Genomic DNA, 20235 nt, shown 5'->3' with positions numbered 1-20235 from the left:
AGGGCCTTTTTCACCCAGCACAGAACTGGATCTATGCCCCAGCTTCCCATGTACACATGAGCACACCCTCCCCACCCCCACTCCTGTTTGCAAGGGGTTATCCAGAGTGTATTGCACTTCGGGGGAGGAGAGTTTTCCTTCTTCAAGAGCAGTGAGGTGAGGTCTAGGTGTCCTGTACCTGGGATGCTGCAAATCTCATAGAGGCCTTGGATGGGGATGCAAGTTACAGCATCCTTGGGAAAGTGGGTGAGTTGCATTTTTCAAGGCTGGGCCTGTATCTGGAGTCTGACCATCTCAAAGATAGGGGCCAGGACTCAGGCTCAGGAGCTTATTCAAAGAGAAGGGGGGAGGGAAGCCCAAAGCTGATAGAAGGGGAAAGCATGATGGGGAAAGGTGCACCAATATTGTACATATAACAGGAGAGAAAGTAGTATCAGCAGAGAGATCTGGCAGGAGCTGGCCTTGAGAGGCATTTAAGTGATCGCTATAGGGGTGCAGCTGAATGGGAGGAATGAGGATGAGCAAAAGCCTCAGGATTCGGTGGGTGGTGGGGAGAAGAGGAAGCAGTGCCTGTTTCCCTATGCTTTGGGGAGTTCTGTCAGCACCTGGCCCTGAACAGTCTTCAGGGGGGACTGACCACGTGCACTGCAGGGGATAAGCTTTCCCTACTTGTATTGGGTAGAGGCAGCACCTATTCTCTTCCATCCCTTGGGTGTTCTGGGTCACCCTCACTCTGAACTGTTGCCTGGTAGAAGACTACAAATCCCAGTATGCATTATGAGCACCGCCCCCAACTACATATCCCCGTATGCTGGCTGTGTGAGAACCCACTCCCTACAGGAACTACACATCCCTGTATGCATGGTGAGCACCTCCCAAAGAGTAACTAAGTGCCCAGTTTTCAACCAGAACACCAGATCAAAAAGGGACCCTGCCGGCTCTGGTCAGCAGTGCCTACCAGGCCATTAAAAACCTTGTTGGCAGTGCTGTGGGTCTAAGTCAGGCTAGTCCCTACCTGTCCTGAGGCACTGCGCTGTGTCCTGGAAGCGTCCAGCAGGTCCAGCTCCTAGGTGGGGGGCCCCCACTTCAATTGGCTGGCAACCAGCCAATGGGAGCTGGGGTGGCGGTGCCTGAGGGTGAGACCAGCATATGCCACAGAGCTTCCTGTCCTCTTCTCTCCCCTTCCGCGCCCAGGAGCTGGGCCTACTGTGCCGCTGACCGGGAGCCGCCTGAGGTAAGCCTGTGTCCCAGCCCTGAGCCTGCCCAAACCTGGAGCCCCGTCCTACACCCCAACCCCCTCATCCCTGGCCCCACTCCAGAGCCCATACCCCCTCCTGAATCCAGCCCTGAGCCCCCCCAAACCCCACACCCTCAGCCTTAACCCCCAAAACCTCAACCCCCAGCCCAGAGCCCCTCTCGCACTCCGAATTCCTTGGCTGAACCCCCCAGCCTGGAGCCCCCTCCTACACCCCAAGCCCCTCATCCCCAGGCCAGAACCCTCACCCCTCCCACACCCCAACCCCAGCCCAGTGAAAGTGAATGACGGTGGAGAAGAGCAAGCCACCGAGGGGGGAGGGGAATGTACTGAGCAGGGGCGGGGTCTCAGGGAAGGGGCAGGGCTAAGGTGTTGGGTTTTGGTGATTAGAAAGTTGGCATCCCTAGCCTCCCACCCTACAGGAACTACATATCCCAGCATGCAGTGTGAGGGCCCCTCCCTATTGGAACTACACATCCCAGCATGCAATGTGAGCTGCCCCCAGAACTACACATCCCAGAATATCTGGAGAGCGCCCCATCTCCCTACAGGAACTACATATCCCAGAATTCACTGTGATGCCGGACCGAAGTGTTTTCCTCCGGCCAGTGGGGACTGCTAGTCCCAGCATGCAGCCGGGCCCCGTGGCATGCTGGGACTGGCGGTGGCCCGCGGGGCGGACGGAAGCCGGAAGCGGCGCGGCGGAAGCGTGTCCCGGCTGGCGGGGGTCGGCAGGTGATAGTGGGTGGCGCAGAGCCATCTTACCAGGCCGGGGAGGGGAGTCCGGCCGCTGCCTGCGCCAGGAGAGGAGCTGGGACCGGGCTGCGGGGGAGCCTGCGCGGGAAGCCGGGGCCATGGGGCGCTAGAGACCGGCACCCCGGAGCCGCGCGGTCCCAGCCCCGGGAGGCGGCGGCAGCTCCCCGTCCGCGTCCGTCAGCCGCTGGAGCGGCGCCCCCGCATTTGCCCGCCGGCCCCATGGGAGAGGAGACGCTGCCAGCGCTTTAGTAGCCACCCCCGGGACACTGCTTCCACTCCCATCTCGGGGCACCGATCCGAGGCACCGCGCCTCCCATCCAACACCTCCTGGGCAGCCCCCCCCCGACACTGACCCCTGGGGGTACCGGTCCCCCCCGGGCACTGACCACGGGTCCCACTGCTTTCCTCCCACCGCCCCCGAGACCGACCGCAGCGACACGGCTCCCTTCCTACCCCGGGCACCGAGCCCCGGGACGCTGACCCGGGCACCTCTTCTCCCCAGAGCCCTCCAACCTTCCCCTGCCCAGGACGCTGCTTTTCCCTTCACTCTTCCCCCTACCCCTGGGGTTGCTTCCCGCGACGCGCCCCCTGCCTCTCAGGCAGTGCGTGAGGACCACCCCCCGTCCCGACTCCTCACGAGAACAGGGGAGGTTTTACAACCATTCAAACACAGGAAGTGTCCCACCTCCAGCCCCCCACTACCTTTTTTGTGACGGGGAGAAAGCAGTTGGTTATTTTTTTTTTTTTGCACTTGTAGTGAGAGAAAAGCACAACCTCAGGGAGACCTGACTCTATAGAGAAACTTAAGAAACAAACAACCCCCTTTCCCCCATCAGACTCTCCAGGTCACTTGCAGCTGAAACCTTCAGACTTTCCTGTGTCTGTCAGACACATGCCTGTGTCAGGGCTGGAAGCATCAGTCACCAGACTAACCAAGACCTAGGGTTTAAGTATGTTTTGTGGACATAAAAGTTTTTAAACTTTTTAAAGAACTTGGTATCTTTGGGATTTTTACAAGTTTCCCTTATTTTATGTCACATTTCTGCTCTCCCCGCTTGAGACAGCTGTTGCTCTGTTTTTTCCCTGGTGTTGTAGTATGGGGACCTGAGTGGAGCTGGACTTTTAATTATCGATAAAAGTTGTCCTGGAGTCACGTTCATCCGTCTGAGTGGTCAGATCTGTCCCTTTCCTTCTTCGTGTCTATTGGATGTGATGGAACTCATGTTTGCAGAGTGGGAGGACGGGGAAAGGTTTTCGTTTGAAGACTCTGACCGCTTTGAGGAAGACTCCCTTTGTTCCTTCATCTCTGAGGCGGAGAGCCTTTGCCAGAACTGGAGAGGATGGAGGAAGCAATCAGCTGGACCCAATTCCCCCACTGTCAAAATGAAAGGTGAGAGCACTGAGTTTCACTGGGATGTTCTGGGAGTTTGAGTGAAAATTTTGGGTCACATGGGGATGGGAAAACATGTAGACATGTTGGAACCACCCAAAGCATGAGCCAGAATCAGTTGCTAGTAGGGATAGCTTGTGAGTAGAGTTTGCACAAAATTGTGCTAGAAACTTGGATGCAGTGATGGTTTCCTGTTGGAGGAGATTGTTAGCGCAGGTTTTCTGTAGTGCTCTTTTGTCTCAGACCACATCTGCCAAAGCTGTTCTTGGGACTCTGGAGGGAAAAAAACAACCTATGTTGCAATAAGCAAGGTGCATACTTCAATGGGAATAATTAGTCACAGGCTCCCAGTTGTGTTTAACTGAATAAACTGCTACATAAAGATTCTTACCACAACAAACTCTTTAATGAAGTTGTGTGTAGGCTTCCCTCCCTCCCCATTTGTGTACAGCAGTCCATTTTCATGTTCACTCTTCTGTATTTCACTTTATCCTTCTAGTGCCTATAGCAACTTTCAGCAGTAGCTGTTGAGCAGGCAGGTATGGAGATCTTATTGCGAGGAGTGACTGAGCTAGTAGTGTGTCAGTTCCACCCCAAGGTTGATTATATTCCTGCCCTACTGACAGTTATCCCCTTCTGGATGGAGAGAGCCTAATATACAGTACCAGCCTTCAGAAACTGATTTCCAAATAGTGGTAGCTGCTAGCTTTTTGTCTGAGCTGACATGCGTTTGTATTAAACCATTTTATTGAACAATTGTATTAAATCACTTGTCTCAAATGACTTTACCTCAGAACTCAGATACCGATGATACTGAATAGAGCCAAGCAGAATGCTAGCAGAGCTAGTTCAACCTTGCTTACATAACCTTGTCCTGTGTCTCTCCATAGCTCTGTCAATCCCCATTAATTCTGACCTGTGTGACCTCACCTGCTTTTCTATCACTGCTCTCCCCCCAGCTCTGCACCTCTATCCTGAACTACAGCACTTGCTGCTTTTCCAAGCCTAGGCCTTTTGTGAACAGAGAATGTTGTTTGTAATACATTGTGCTGAAATATGGTAGTTTTGTGATGTGCACAAATGTCCTCTTGGCATTAGATTAAGACCAGAAAATGCATTTTACTTTGAACCATCATCTTCACATGACAGCCTAATTTTTCTCTGCTTAGTGAATTTCAACACTGGCACTAGTCCAGGATATTTAACCTCCTTTGTCTGTCTCTGCTGAGTGTCATGGGTCTATGAACAATGACTGGGAAGGAAAGGAGCTTGGAAATCTTGCCGAATGATTGTGCAAGCTGGCTGCTTTTTGAGGTGCTGCTGTCATGATACATTTTGGTTTCAGTACTGAACACTCCCAGGTAAAATGAATAAGGAATGGTAGCACCATGAAGTGTCTAGCAAAGCCATGTTATTCTGAGAGGTAGACACCAGAGCCCTGTTCAAAGCAGCATATAGACAACATGGCTCTCTGGTTTTTGTGCGTTTTACTTTAAACCCAGTTGCACGCACTGATGCACTGAAAGAGAAGGTGGTGTAGAGCTGAAAAAGTCCCAGTGCAGAGGGGAAAGTCCCCTGTAGTACTACAAAAAATAGGGATGTGAGACTGGTCCATGCAGGGTCAGGGCTCAGATTGCAGGGGAAAAATGGTGGAGGTACTCTTTCAAACTCTGCCTCATTTTGGCAATTTGTGGGCAGCCCTTATTTTGTGGGCAGTGTTCCTGGAGATTGTGCAGATGTTCAAATACAATTGTGTGTGCTGCTAGGCGCTGTTGATTTCTGCTCCCCCTCAGTGGGGCTTGAATATTCATTCATTCCATGGTCTCTTCTAGGATACTTTGACATGGTTTCTTCTTGACTGAGTTAGAAATAAGATATCTCCTAATTGTCATCCACTGGTGGCACCAAAATGAGAAACCACTCAGTCAATTGTGCAGATCTGTGATCCTCACTCTCCTTTCTAACATGAAAAGTAAAATTGTTAAAATATATACATTATCACTAAAGCCTTATTGAGAGGAATGGGACAGTTCATACTTGAAAGTGATGGTTCCAGGCTTTCTGCAAATTTACATGGAGAGCTGTACTGGTTATACTTGTTTCACATTTCTGAGGTTTTCTTTACAACCATAACTACTAGATATTTATCTTTTCTTTTTACGCGGAAACTGATATTCTGGAGAACAAGACGGTAACTTCAAGAGGTGCTAGTTCTGCATATGGTGTGTACTGGCTGTTTTTAAGCAGTAGGCAAGGTTAATCTGTGAAACGTAAAACCTGCACTGTGTGTTCACTTCATAAGCATAAACATAGAGGTACATCGTTTAAAGAAATGAAAAGCACACACAAGAACACAGCATTAGGGCAGTTGGTAGCAAATGTAGACTGGATTTTCCTGAGAGTTCCACTGAGTTACTGAAAACAGGGTAGTTCAATCCTTTTTATGCTCACTCAGTCCACCTACCATGAGACTGATCGTAGATGTGTAGGGCTGGAAGGGACCCTGGGAGGTCATCAAATCCAGCCCCCTGCACTGGGGTAGGACCAAGTAAACATAGAGCAGCCCTGGCAGGTGTTTGTTTAACTCGTTCTTAAAAAGCTCCAGTGATGGGGTTCCACAACCTCCTTTAGAAGCCTATTTCAGAGTTTAACTATCCTTATAGTTAGAAAGTTTTCCCTGATATCCAACCTAAGTTTCCCTTGCAGCGGATTAAGTCTATTACTTTTTTTGTCCTATTTTTAGTGGACATGGAGAAGAATTAATCTCTGTCCTCTTTATGACAGCCCTTACCATATCTGAAGACTGTTATGAGGTCCCCCTCAGTCTTCTTTTCTCCAGACTAAACTTGCCTATTTTTAACCTTTCCTCACAAGTCAGGTTTTCTAAAGCTTTTATTCTTTTTGTTGCTCTCCTCTGTATTCTCTCCAGTTTGTCTTATTGTGGTACTCACCCCAGACTGGACACAGTACTCCAGCTGAGGTCTCAGTGATGCTGAGTAGAGTGGAACAGTTACCTTCTATATCTTGCATACAACACTCCAGAATAAGATTAGCCTTTTTCATCACTGCATTACATTGTTGGCTCATGTTCAATTTGTGATCCACTATAACACCCAGATTTTTTTCAACACTACTACTGCATAGCCTGCTAGTCCCCAGAGTGAAGTACTTTTGTACTTTATTGAATTTCATCTCGTTGATTTCAGACCAATTCTCCAATTTGCCAAGGTCACTGTGAATTCTAATCCTGTCCTCTGAAATGTTTGCAGCCCCTCCCAACTTGGTTTCATTTGCATGTTTTATAAGTGTACTCTTTGCTCCATTATCCAAATCATTAATGAAAATATTGAATAACACTGGATCCTGGACAGATTATGTCTGGGATTCTGCTAGATACGTATTCTCAGTTTGATAGTGAACCATCGATAACTACTCTTCGAGTACAGTTTTTCAGTCAGTTATGCACTCTATTATAGTGACTTAATGTAGACCATGTTTCCCTATTCTGATAGGTGGTGTGGAAGAATATTTGAACTTCTCCAGTGTGATTTAAGGACTGATAGCATACTACTTTTTCAGCAATATTTAGGTGTACTAAAGACTTGTACATCAGAAATGTAGGATAATTGCACCTGCTAAGCTCTCATCTAAATTTAATTGCTCAGTATGAGCAAGTGGCAAAAAGACCTTCTTGTCATACTTTCTCTGTATTTTGGGATGGCATTTTGAGCAAATTCACACTATATGTTTTTGCTTTCTTTTCTGTTGTGGAATCAGTAACACTAACAATTCTTGGCAACAGTATACATTTTATTTCAGAAGAATTGTTGATTTCATTACTTCAGTCCATTCAATTGCTTGTTCCTGCTTCTTAGACTCAGGTCATAAGGGACTATCATGATCCTCTAGTCTGACTTCCACACTGCAGACCACAGAACCTTATCCATCCACTCCTGTATTAGACCCCTAACCTCTGGCTGAGTTACTGAAGTCCTCAAATCATGATTTAAACACTTGAAGTTACAGAGAATCCACCATTTACACTAGTTTAAACCTGAAATTGATCCATGCTCCATGCTGCAGAGGAAGGTGAAGGTCTCTGCTAATCTGACCTGGGGGAAATTCCTTCCTGACCCCAAATATGGTGGTCAGTTGTACCCTGAGTATATGGGCAAGACCTACCACAGACACCTGGGAAAGAATTCTCTGTAGTAACTCCGGCCCTCCCCTTCTAGTGTCTCCATCTTGCTCAATGCGCTGAAAGTGAAGAAAGATACAGTTTTACACCTGATGTTTGGCAATTGCTTTTTTGCAGTATTGATCAGCAGCTTTCAAATTTACTAGTTGGACTGAGAAACCAGGCACCCTGTGAATTCAGCACTGTGAAGACTGGAAAAATAAGTCATGCTAGCCAGCTTTCTACTGAGCCATGTTATTAAATGACTTTCCCACCTTCCAGAAATTTATGGAATTTAGCAAACCAAGCACCTGTAATGATTCACACTCCACCCCTCCTGTATCATTTGATCCCACCCATTAGCCATTCAAGGACTTCACCCAGCCTCCTTTCCTCTCTAAGATTCAAAGCAATTTTTTATTTTCAAATAGGCAGAACAAGGACCTCAGTGGTCTCATCATTGACCTTTTAATTTGTTTAAAATAGTTAAAAATTTCATTTACACTTGAAACTAGATGCTAATATTTCTAGTATGAAAAATCTTTTCAAGCATATGATGTTCATGTAAACACTTCTGTGGTAGATAAAACAGCTCAAAATCCAGTTGCCTCCCATGCACATATGCACACACAAATCCATTGTGTTGGGTTTTTCTGAAAAATGTTTTTCACATTCCTGTCTTCCCACCCCTAGTCTCTTGTATCTCAAGTCTCTCAAGGACAGATGTTTACCAGACACTTCAGAAGGCAGCCAGGAATACTGAAGAACTGTGAAGTATTGTATTCCCAAATCTTTTTGCTCATTTTGTATTTGTGCTTTCACACCAGCTTCTTTGAAAGTGTAGTGACAACTCAGACTGGTGTAGTGATAAAACTATTCATATACAGGCAACTCATGTGAAGAAAAAGCTTAAATTTACTTTTAGAGAACTTGAATACAGTGTGTTCTGAAAGGCTAGAACTTGTACAGAGAAATTGTGGCAGCAGGTGGTCATCTAGAAAGCATCCTCATTAACTGCAGAAGATTAGTAGCAGCAGGTTTAAAACAATAGGCAGCAGGTTTAAAACAAACAAGAAGTATTTTTTCACACAACACTGTAAACCCATGAAACTTGCTAGAGGATGTTGTGAAGGCCAAGACTATAACAGGGTTCAGAAGAGAACTAGATAAATTAATGCAGGATAGGTCCATCAATGACTATTAGCCAGGATGATCAGGGATGGTTCCCCTAGCTTCTGTTTGTCAGAAGCTGGGAATGGGTGACGGGGTGGATCACTTGATGATTACCTGTTCTGTTCATTCCCTCTGGGGCACCTGGCATTGGCCACTGTCGAAAGACTGGATACTGGGCTAGATGGACCTTTGGTCTGACCCAGTATGACCATTATTATGTTCTTATGGTAGGACTCGTTTGAAGGGGAGTAAATTATAGTATACTTTGTCAATTGGAAAAAAGCCTTTGCCAAAGTACTGGAAACACCTACTGTGTTAAGTTTGGGGTGCCATACTTTGAAAAATCAAACTGGAGTGAGACAGAGGAGAGCATCTTGAACAGAGGTGGGCAAACTACGGCCTGCAGGCCACATCCGGCCTGCGGGACCCTCCTGCCTGGCCCCTGAGCTCCTGCCCTGGGAGTCTAGCCCCCATCCCTATCCCTGCTGTTCCCCCTCCCCTGCAGCCTCAGCTTGCTCCGCTGCTGGCACAGTGCTCTGGGCAGTGGGGCTGTGAGCTCCTGGGACAGCGCAGCTGCTGAGCCAGGGCCTCACCCAGTGCTCTGTGCTGTGCGGTGGCATGGCTCTCTCCAGCTGGGCGGCATGGCTGCCTGTCCTGGTGCTCTGGGAGGCACGGCTGTAGCATCGCCAGCAACCAGTGCTCCAGGGTAAGGGAGCGGGGGGGTTGGCTAGAGGGCAGGGGAGTTTGGGGTGGTGGTCAGGGGACAGAGGTGTGGATAGGGGTTGGGGTGGTCAGAGGGCAGGGAACGGGGGTTGAATGGGGGCAGGGGTCCCCAGGGGGCAATCAGGAAGGAGAGGAAGGTTGGATGGGGCGGCAGGGGGCAGTCAGGGGCAGGAGTTCCGGGGGTGGTCAGGGGACAGGGAGGAGGGGTGGTTGGATGGGGCAGGGGTCCCTGGGGGGAGCAGTCAGGAATGAGAGGAGGGGTTGGATGGGATGGCGGGAGGCAGTCAAGGGTGGGGGTTCCAGGGGCTGTCAGGGGACAAGGAATGGGAGGGTTGGATGGGGCAGGGAATGAGAAGCAGGAGGGGTTGGATAGTGGGTGGGGCTGGTCCATGCCTGGCTGTTTGGGGAGGCACAGCCCTCGCTAACTGGCCCTCCATACAATTTTGGAAACCTGATGCGGCCCTCAGGCCAAAAAGTTTGCCCGCCCCTGATCTAAAACACTAGAAGGTTTGGCAGAGAGACCTGAGGAAAGGCTGAGGGCATGATCAGTTTAGAGAGAAGACCCAGTGATAGATAGAAAAGTGTCTACATTTGTAAAATGTGAAGTAAAGAGGACAGTGACTAAGGGTATGTCTTCACTAGCAACATTAAAGCGCTGCCATGGCTGCGCTTTAATGTGGCTGTGTAGTCACGGCACCAGCGCTGAGAGAGAGCTTTGCCAGCATTGTTTTTAAAAACAAACAGACAAAAAAACTATCTCCACAAGGGCAGTAGCTACCAGCTCTGGGAGCACTGTCTATACTGCCACTTTACAGCGCTGAAACTTTTAGCACTCACGGGGTTGTTTTTTCACACCTCTGAGCAAGAAAGTTTCAGCACTATAAAGTGACAGTGTAGACAAGGCCTAATCTTCATTGACTAATAAGGAGAGAGAAAATTAATGGGATCCAGAGAGCAACAGCCCTTCATTCTCTTACAAAGTCTTCCTCTAAAACATGCAACACATTAATATTAATCATACACTATTAATATTAATCAAACACTAAGTACTAAAAGTAGCAACAGAAACTTGTAGTGTTATTTTCTGAAGTTCATGTGTTCTCCCTTATGTTTTACTGCTCTCTACACTGGAGAGGTCTATGGAGGTATCTGAGGTATTGTCTCTGTGGTGTGCTATATACAGATGTAGAAGAACTTGGGGGTGGTGATATTTAAAATGTGCAATGTCTAGCCTGCTGCTGTGGTGCAGCTTTTACTAGTGTGTTGCATGGCCTGAACTTAATTCCTCTATTTTGTTTGTGTTGTGGGAAGAGGCTTTTTTTGCAAGTATAACCCAGTCTTTATGCATATAAAACACACAGATACAACACACCTGCTCATCATGTCTGAAATGGTTAAACAAATCTGCACATATAGACCTGCAAACATTATAGTGCATTACTGCTCCCAAATATATTAACAGAGCAACTATTAAAAACCTGGTGGCCAAAGTGCAAAAGCCACATATAAACACTCAGCGAAAGTTTCCTGTAAAGAAGTAAAGTAAACGCTTTAAAAACTAGAGAAAATACCACAAAAACACATGATCTAATGAGAGATCAGATATTGCTGGATATAGGTGCTCACATGGTGATGTTAGGGGGAGGACTCAGATGCTAGCAGTATATAGACTTCTCTAGACCAGTGTTTCTCAAAAAACTGTCCATGGACTGGTGCCAGTCCCTGAGATCTCCCTGACACAGTTTAGGAAGGCAGCAGGCCGCTCTCCTGATGTCAAAAAAAAGGTTAAGAAACACTGCTCTAGAGTCTAGACTATCAGTCAACCCAGGGAATGTTGTTTCACCTGTTTTGTGGTGGGTATTGCAGGTGTCAGTGACTCTTTAAATAGCAGCAGGGTAAACAAAAGTTAATTAGGAAACAGTTCTTGGATTATTAGAATAAATGGGGCTATGGAATAAGCTTCATGGGGAGGTTATGGAATCATCAGCACTGGAGAGACTATAAGCGAGGCGTTAGGTACTATTTTGTCAGGATCGGTTTTGTAGTGTGCCTAGCACTGGGGGGTTTGGTTTATGACTAGGTCCCCTAGACAGTACAGTAACATCACTGATACTGCAATAATAATCTTCAGTGCAGCCATGCAGCAGCACAGAGTTCTTTCCCAAACTCAACATTTTGCTTTTGTGATTCAGATGGTACCCAGCGATATCTGCATCTTTTAGGAGTCTCTTCCTATTAGGTGAATAATTATTTAAAGCATATGCCTGCCTCTTCACCTTCATTATACTCCCCACCTCCTTTAGAAGCCCAAAGTAATTATTTCCAGGCTCTCTTGAGACCATTTAGAGAGTGTGTGTGTGTGTGTGTCCCTCTCCCAAGAATGAGAACAGGAGTAAGATTATAAAAATGTAGTGGAGAGAAGTTTGATTTTTTTTTTTCTAACAACTGCCGTTGAGTTGGACATTGGAAAAACTCAGCTATAACCCTCCCCAGTTACACATTCTGATTCCCTTTCTTCCACTAGTGTCTTAAGAGTTTTTGTTTTTGACTTGGTTTGGAATTTCTCTCACCTTTTTATTCAGAGGTCTTCCTGGATTCCCTTTTAGTACTTAATATCTATCCTAACCCACACACCTTGTAGAGACCCTCCAATTGCTGGAGGATTGGCGATCACAAATGTGTCTGTCAGCCCGAGTTTCCAAAAGGAAAGGCGTGATTACTATAATTCTTCTGGGGAGTGAGTACAAAGCTGTCTTACCCAAGGGGATGAGGGTCTGTGTTTAGTCCTGAACTCTGATTTGCTGCTAAGCCCCCTTCTGTTTCTTTCCCTTCCCTTTCTACCTTCTCTGTTTGTCCTTATATTTATTTAACTTGTGCTCCTGCTCATAGCTCCTTTCACAGTGGTAACAGGAGAAGTGGCATTATCTTTGTCAGTTTCATTCTGCTGGGCCACTGGTATGATCTGGTGCTGTGGGCATGCAGAGCAAGGAGAGATTAATTATATTGCTGTCACAGCCACAGCTAGGCTGGCTCCTGGCCAGAGTTCTGCCCCCAGTGCATCCCTGTGTTACCAGTTACAATAGCAGTGTGGAACTAACAAAGACCTGCTGCTGCTCTGATGGTAACAAATATAGGTATGGGGAACGTGATTCCTCCCTCCATTGAAACCTGTGAGGGGTGGTAAAACCATGAGGTTTGCTGCAGTGAGAAGAGCTTCTAATATCTAAGAGTATACCAGGTGATTTATTGAACCTCAACTTCTAGATTTCCTAAGCCTGTTCTCAAAACAGCTAACCTTTGTAAAATGAAGATGAATATTTTCAACTCTCTCAGCTGATCATTAGTGATGTTACATGTAAATTGTTCTGTCCCCAAAAGAAGTTATTTGGCTTCTTAAAATTTCCAGACTTGGTTCATCTCCAAAATGGTTTAGTGAATTCATGAGACTAAACTGGCAGTAGTCCAAATTATACAGATCTGTGCTCTGTGTTTGCACTGTCTCTGGTTCAAATGTGGTGAATGTAATCTGCTTCAGGAGCTAGTGGTCAAATGCAACATACTGTGACGATTTATAACTTGGGAATTTCAGTTCAGTTTGAAGAAGAGCAACAAAACCAGAAGATGTTACATAAACTGTTTACAGGGAACTTTACTTTTTGTACATTTTTCATGCAAGCTATGCCTCCCAGAATGCTTCAGTTAAACAGAGGACTTAGGAGCGCACAAGCAAGGGAGGTTTTCAGGTGAGATTTGAGAAGTAAAGGCTGTTCCACTTACCAGGTAACTACAGAAAAGGCTTTCATGTCAGTAGTGGCAAGACTGAGGAGGGACATGAAGCTTTGCACTACTTCACTGAGAAAAATAGTTAGTGTGTGGATTACTTTGTTTTTTGTAAGGTGTGGTCGTATTGTAGTTACCTTAATGTGTCAGCAAATGCATGCTCAGTATAATAACTTAAATATTCAAAGTGGTTTTTTTTCCTGAAATGCCATATGAAAAGAGCTATTCAGTATAACTGAGCTGAGGCTTATGGGCTGCTATGATGTCTAGGTTTTCTTTTTAAAGCAAAATATATATACTATAATTAATATAAATAATATAATTAAAATAAATATAAGTACTGTATAGGATATTCATGAAAACTGAGATGCCTTGACATGTTTTCATATATGCTCAGAATTGAAGGCAGTCCTAATGGCTCACAGTAGGTTGTTGGCATGGATGTCATGTAATGCTACTGATTAGTCTCTAATCCATACTAGGTTATTGATTGTTTCTGGGTGCTGGATGATAGTATTTTTACTAGTTTGATGTGGAAAAAGATACCCACAAGTTCTGGAATACACACCTAAATATAAGTAAAACCGCCTTCACTAAATAAGAACACTCCACCAGAGAGAGAGTTCGCATCATGGAACCTATTTTCTTATAGGCAGGCTGTTGGGATGGGACCCACTAACTGCTCTCCCCTTGTTGTCCCTGACCACCTCACACTGGAACCCATATGGAGTATCACAGAACAATTGCAACTCATGCTTGAGGAGGACTGCATCCTGAAATAAATCTTTCCTATACTCCCTCGTCTGGCCATCAAACAACCCCCGAACCTCTCCAAGCTCATCATCAGAGGCAGGCTTCCCACAGACCAGGACCTACCAACGCAAAGCGACACCAGACCCTGCCAGAATAACAGATTCAAAACCTGTGGACGTATCTCCACGGCTACAATGATCAACACCCTCCACAATGTGCCTTTCAAGATCCATGGGTCCTACACATGCCGATCACAACATGGGGTGTACCTCATCCCATGCACTAAATGTCCCAACAACAACAGCTAAGTGGGTGAAACCAGACAATCAAATGAACTTGCACAGGAAAATGATACAAGGCAAAAACACCCCATCACCTGTGAGTGAACACTTTTCACAAAGACATCGCTCAGTGTCTGACCTCTTAATCCTGGTCCTCAAAGGAAACCTGCACAACTCTTTCAAAAGGCAGGCGTCAGAGCTTCAATTCATAACTCTGCTGGACACTAAAAACTATGGATTTAGCAGAGACACTCTTTTTATGGCTCATCACAGCAATGTGCAGTGAACCCTGTTGTCTGCTAACCTTTAATTGCCCTCTTCATTTTAAGTGGTCTCCTACAGCATGTGTGAAACCCCTACGCTAAGCAGTCTGTCCCATCTTGTATTTAGCTCAGATGCTTTGGTTACTTTCTCCAGATCGAACAAAGAGCTCTGTAAAGCTTGTCCCTTCCACCAACAGAAGTTGGTCCAATAAAAGATACTACTACCTCACCTATGTTGTCTCCTTCATATCCTGGGACCAACACAGCTACAACAGTGCTACAAACAGAAAAACAGATACTCTTTTTTAACATTTGCTTGTTTGATTATGAAGCTATTGGAAGACTTGCAGCAAAATTGAAGAAATTAGAAAATGCACAGGAAGGATCAATGAGTGCTCCCCAGAACCATTGTGCGAATGACACCTGGGTATTCCTGGGAGATCTGGGTAGGCCACTACCTGAGCTGATCACGGTGAGACACGTTATTGCTCCATAGTTCATATTGAAGCTAGCTTTCCATTATAAGCTTGATTATTCTTGTACTTGGAAACGCACACACTCTTGCTCATTTTTTTCATATTGTAAATATGACATTTCATGGTGTCTTATCGGAGGATGGGTGTTCTTAGGAAGACTTGGAGAATTCGTACAAATGTATTGGATTTCAAAATTTCCACTATTAACGTAGTTCAAAGGTTTTATGAGGCTTTTCTGTCTCTCCATAGCTCAGAGGTAACCTATCCTAACAGTCAGAACTGATTTATCTTTTGGTGCTTGAAGTGTAGGAATGTCTTTTAGTATGATTTCAAGGGTTATTATAGTAATTAAAGATTTACAACTCATTTCGCACAAATACTGAAATCTATTTAAGCCTAAAATCCAATTATAAAAGTTACTTAAACTGTTTGTCATGGTAAAAAAGCAAATGTTGCAATTTTATTTGAAACCATCTTAACCCATTCATCCCTTTCCAACCCCCCACCCCCAACCCCAAAGTTAATGGCACACATTTTATCAAATAGATTAGATTATATAGTCTTTCCTTTGAATGAATTGATCTTTAACATTTTAAAAGAGGAATATACACAGGGTATTGATATGATTATTATCGAAATGGTACTGGGTCTTGTTCTGATAAAGCATGTTATACATAATCCATATTATCTCTTGTGAAGTACTGTGCCCTGGAGGAATGGGCAGCAGTCAAGAGGCCCTGGTTCTCACCAGGACTTTTGTGGCCTTGGATGAGTTGCTTTTTTCTCAGTTTCCTGAACCGTAAAATAACCATACTTATATACCCACCTCACATATGTTTTGTGAGGCTTAATTAGCTAATGACTGTATAGCTCTTTTAACAGAAAATACTAAAAATGCTAAGTATCACTAGTTTTTCTGTCTTCTCTAAGCACACTTTTCTATAGAGCAGGGATGGGCAAACTTTTTGGCCCAAGGGCCACATTTGGGTATGGAAATTGTATGGTGGGCTATGAATGCTCACAAAATTGGGGGTTGGGGTGCGGGAGGGGGTGAGGGCTCTGGCTGGGGGATGCGGGCTCTGGGGTAGGGCCAGAAATTAGTAGTTACGAGTGCGGTGCAGGGGGGCCTCCACGCTGGGGCAAGGGGTTGGGATGTGGAGGGTGAGGGCTCCGGCTGGTTGTATGGGCTCTGGTGTGGGGCTGGGGTTGGGGATGCAGGAGGGTGCTCCGGGCTCAGACCAAGGTGTTCAGAGGGTGGGAGGAGGATCAGGTCTGGGGCAGGGGTGCAGGAGGGGGTCAGGGGTGCAGGCTCTGGGCAGCGCTTACCTCAAGCAGCTCCCAGAAGCAGCGGCTTTTCCCCCCTCTGAGTCCTACGTGGAAGTGCAGCCAGGTGACTCTGCATGCTGCCCTGTACGCAGGTGCTGCCCCTGCAGTTCCCATTGGCCGTGGTCCCTGGCCAATGGGTGCTGTGGGGGCAGCGTGCAGAGTCCCTTGGTTGCCCCTACACGTAGGAGCTGGGGGGGGATATCCCACTGCTTCTGGGAGCCATGCAGAGCACGGCAAGCTCCCAACCCCACTCCCCATCTGGAACTTGAGGGCCAGATTAAAACAACTGGAGGGCCCTCGGCCGTAGTTTGCCCACCCCTGCTATAAAGCATTAGGACATTCTGCAGAAGCAACCTGCTTGTTTGAACTTACAGAGACAGCCCAGCAACTTTATTTTGGCTTTTAGATGACTGCAGGAAAAAAAATTCAAACAAGAAGAACATTTTAGAATCCAGCAGTGACAGGAAAAGTCAAGTTAATTTTAAAGCATAAGCACTATTTTGGCAAATCTATCAGCTGATTTCTTTATATCTTCCAAAAGTCTAAAGTTGCTGAATAGTTTCAATGCCCTGGGGAGTTTCTAAATTCTCCAGGTCACAGGAAATTCTATCAGCTGTTTAAAGTTTAGGGTATGTGAAAGGAAATTGACTCATCTGAGCCAATGAAGTACTTGTGTTTAAAATTAAGTGCTTACGATTTTCACTGGCTTAGCCAGGAGGTGGTTTCCTATTACTGCCAATAAACTTGGCTGCACTTTAAGGCAGTTTATCTTGCTATCAGCCGCTGGAAATTTAAGACATGAAGCAAATGTAGATTCAAAAATTAAGGCAGTGTCCAGTTACGCTCCAAGGAAAAGTGCTATAGAAAACTTTGTGAATGACAGTTTCCCGACCTATAGCTGTTGGGAGCCAGGGGCAGTTGAAAATATCCAAGATCCAAAAATGGAAGTGAGGGATGGGTAGAATAGCAGACACATTGGCTTGTAGCAGCCATGAGCTTCTGGGGTAGGATAGAGAACACTGAGAGAGAGAATGTGCTTCTCCCTGTTAGCACACTTGCCACAGAAGATGGAGCCTCAGCTACAGTCTAGGGACAGGAGCTTAAAGTGGAATCCCAGCCTCTTTCCCAGTTGAAGTGAGGAGGGGATCTGGACATTACTTCTAGATGGTCCAACATCTTGTATCATTCTTTTTTTTTTTTTTTAGGTTTAGTTCTTTATCAGGTGTCAGGTAAAGTTTCCCAGCCCCTCTTTGTAAGTGACTGTGAGGAAAATGGAGAGATTAATGGAATAACGTAAGAAAGAAATAACATGGATTTTTGGAACAAGAAATGGTGTAAGTATAAGGGCAGCGTTAGATGCCACAATGCAGGGAGAGAGAGAACTGGAGGAAGAAGTTTAAAAAAAAATAAAAAATGTCATACTGAAAAGAATGTAGGAATGCCATGATTTACTATAGACTATAAAGTAAAATGAAGGCTGTAAGGAGATCATGTAACAAAAGGAACCTTATCCAGAATTTCCAAGTGTATGTAATGAGACTCTCAAATGACATAGTCCATCCATCCTGCATGACTTCTAGATGGAAAAGATGGAAAACAAGAATTGGATGGGGAAAAACTGGAGGCACAAGTTCTTGCTCCAGCTCCTGTACAGTGATGTGCAATATTGAAACTCCTTCTGCATATATCATGGTCATGCCCCTTCTTTCAGAAATCTTCGTAAAAGATAAATATTGCACTGGTGGAATTGCAAGGAATAAAAGGGCTAGTGTTCCACAATCTAATTTATTGGGGTTGTTACTTGACTTCCCACCAATAAATTACTGTAAACAGTTAATTGTGACTCTGTCTGCTACACTTGTAATTTTGGGGAGTAGGTTTGTCTTCACGGTTGGAGATCTAGCCAAGGAATGGAAAAAGTGAAACAGCCTTAAAAGTAAATGTAGCCAACTTACCATCTGGCCTCTTTTAAAATATATTAATGAAAACAATACCAGCATGTGGCCAAACCATTCTCACTGGCATCTTGTCAGTTTGTATGAAAGAACTGACTCTTCCTTGAAGTAAATATGCTAAGGAAAATTTTGCTAAATTTGTGAATACTGAGTATGATGTTATGGAATCTTCGCGCTTTATTTTTTCCATATGTTGGACTTATTGTTCTCAGTAATGTGTTTTCTATTAAGTGATGGCTACCAAATAGACTAACTCTTCCATCTTCTAATTTTCTTCTTACCTAAAGAAAATTACCTTTATGACTAGTTGGTATTGGGATGTGTTTGGACTAGGCAACTTTCTGAATAGTTTTACCCCTAATTTACAGAACTTCATCTGGCTCATTCCCTGGAGGCCAGTGCAGGGGGATTAGATTTTTCTAGTGCTTTCTCCAGACTAGTTTAAATATGCCAAGTGATATTTCTCCTCTCTTGGGGTACTATTCCACTATCTCACCTAAATCGCGCTCTTTTTTGAGTGTCCTCTGCATATTATCACTCATGGGATGCTCTGACTGTACAGCCTGAGCAGCAGAACTCGGTCTTCCATGCCTTCCTTACCCTTTCCCTCAGTAAATGTCAAATGTTTCTGGGCCAAGGTATAAAAGGGGATGGTGAGTGACTGAACGAAAGTGGAGCCTAACTTCAGTATTGGGCAAATTGGTTGAAACTGTAGTAAAGAACACAATTGCCAGACACATAAATGAACATAATTTGTTGGGGAAGAGTCAACATGTTTTTGTAAAAGGAAATCATGCCTCACCAATCTGCTAGAATTCTTTGAGGGGGTAAACAAGCATGTGGACAAGGGAAATCCTGTGGATATAGTGTACTTAGATTTTCGGAAAGCTTTGACAAGGTCCCTCACCAAAGACTCTTAAGCAAAGTAAGCTGTCATGGGATAAGAGGGAAGGTCCTCTCATGGATTGGTAACTGGTTAAAAGATAGGAAACAAAGGGTAGGAATAAATAATCAGGTTTCAGAATGGAGAGAGGTAAATAGTGGTGTCCCCCAGGACTGTACTGGGACCAGTGGTTTCAACATATTCATAAATGATGTAGAAAAGAGGTTAAACAGTGAGGTGGTGAAGTTTGCAGATGATACAGAATTACTCAAGATTAAATCCCTGGCAGATTGCAAAGAGCTACAAAAAGATCTCTCAGAACTGGGTGACTGGGCAATAAAATGGCAGATGAAATTCAGTGTTGATAAATGCAAAGTAATGCACATTGGAAAACATAATCCCAACTGTACATATAAACCGATGAGGTCTAAATTAGCTGTTACCACTCAAGCATCGTGAATAGTTCTCTGAAAACATCCACTCAGTGTGCAGCGGCAGTCAAAAAAGTGAACAGAATGTTGGGAGTCATTAAGAAAGGGGTAGATAAGAAGACAAAAGATCATATTGCCTCTTTATAAATCCACGGTGCACCCACATCTTGAACACTGCATGCAGATGTAGTCACTCTATCTCAAAAATTGGAATTGGAAAAGGTTCAGAAAATGGCAACAAAAATGATTAGGGGTATGGAACAACTTTCATATGAGGCGAGATTAACAGGACTTTTCAGCTTGGAAAAGAGACTACTAAGGAGGGATGTGATAGAGGTCTGTAAAATCATGTTTGGTGTGGAAAAAGTAAAATTAGCAAGTGGTGTTTACTCCTTCTCATAACACAAGAACTAGGGGTCACCAAATGAAATTAACAGGCAGCAGGTTTAAAACAACAAAAGAAGTATTTTTTCACACAATGCACAGTCAACCTGTGGAATTCTTTACCAACAGATTTTTGTGAAGGCCAGGACTATAACAGGGTTCAGGAAACAACTGGATAAGTGCATGGAGGATAGGTCCATCAAAAGCTATTTTCCAGGCTAAACAGGAA

General features: G+C 45.1%; 1 protein-coding gene across 5 annotated transcripts in view; it reads left to right on the top strand.

Annotated features, from left to right (window-relative positions):
• The first annotated feature begins 1915 nt into the window (after positions 1–1915).
• Positions 1916–20235, top strand: part of ZSWIM8 (zinc finger SWIM-type containing 8) — a 134715-nt gene continuing 116395 nt past the window's right edge. For 2 of the 5 annotated variants that reach the window (XM_030568855.1, XM_030568852.1), the window contains exon 1: positions 1999–3401. In XM_030568855.1, the coding sequence (XP_030424715.1) occupies positions 3224–3401 (178 nt within the window). In that variant the 5' untranslated portion in view covers positions 1999–3223. The other 3 variants (XM_030568850.1, XM_030568851.1, XR_004001200.1) reach the window with 3 other exon arrangements.

The sequence above is a fragment of the Gopherus evgoodei genome, chromosome 7 (assembly GCF_007399415.2).
Source record: "Gopherus evgoodei ecotype Sinaloan lineage chromosome 7, rGopEvg1_v1.p, whole genome shotgun sequence".
In the NCBI taxonomy this organism is placed as follows: Eukaryota; Metazoa; Chordata; order Testudines; family Testudinidae; genus Gopherus; species Gopherus evgoodei.
The sequence above is the reverse complement of the archived record's forward strand: the minus strand, read 5'-3'. Positions and strand labels throughout refer to the sequence as shown.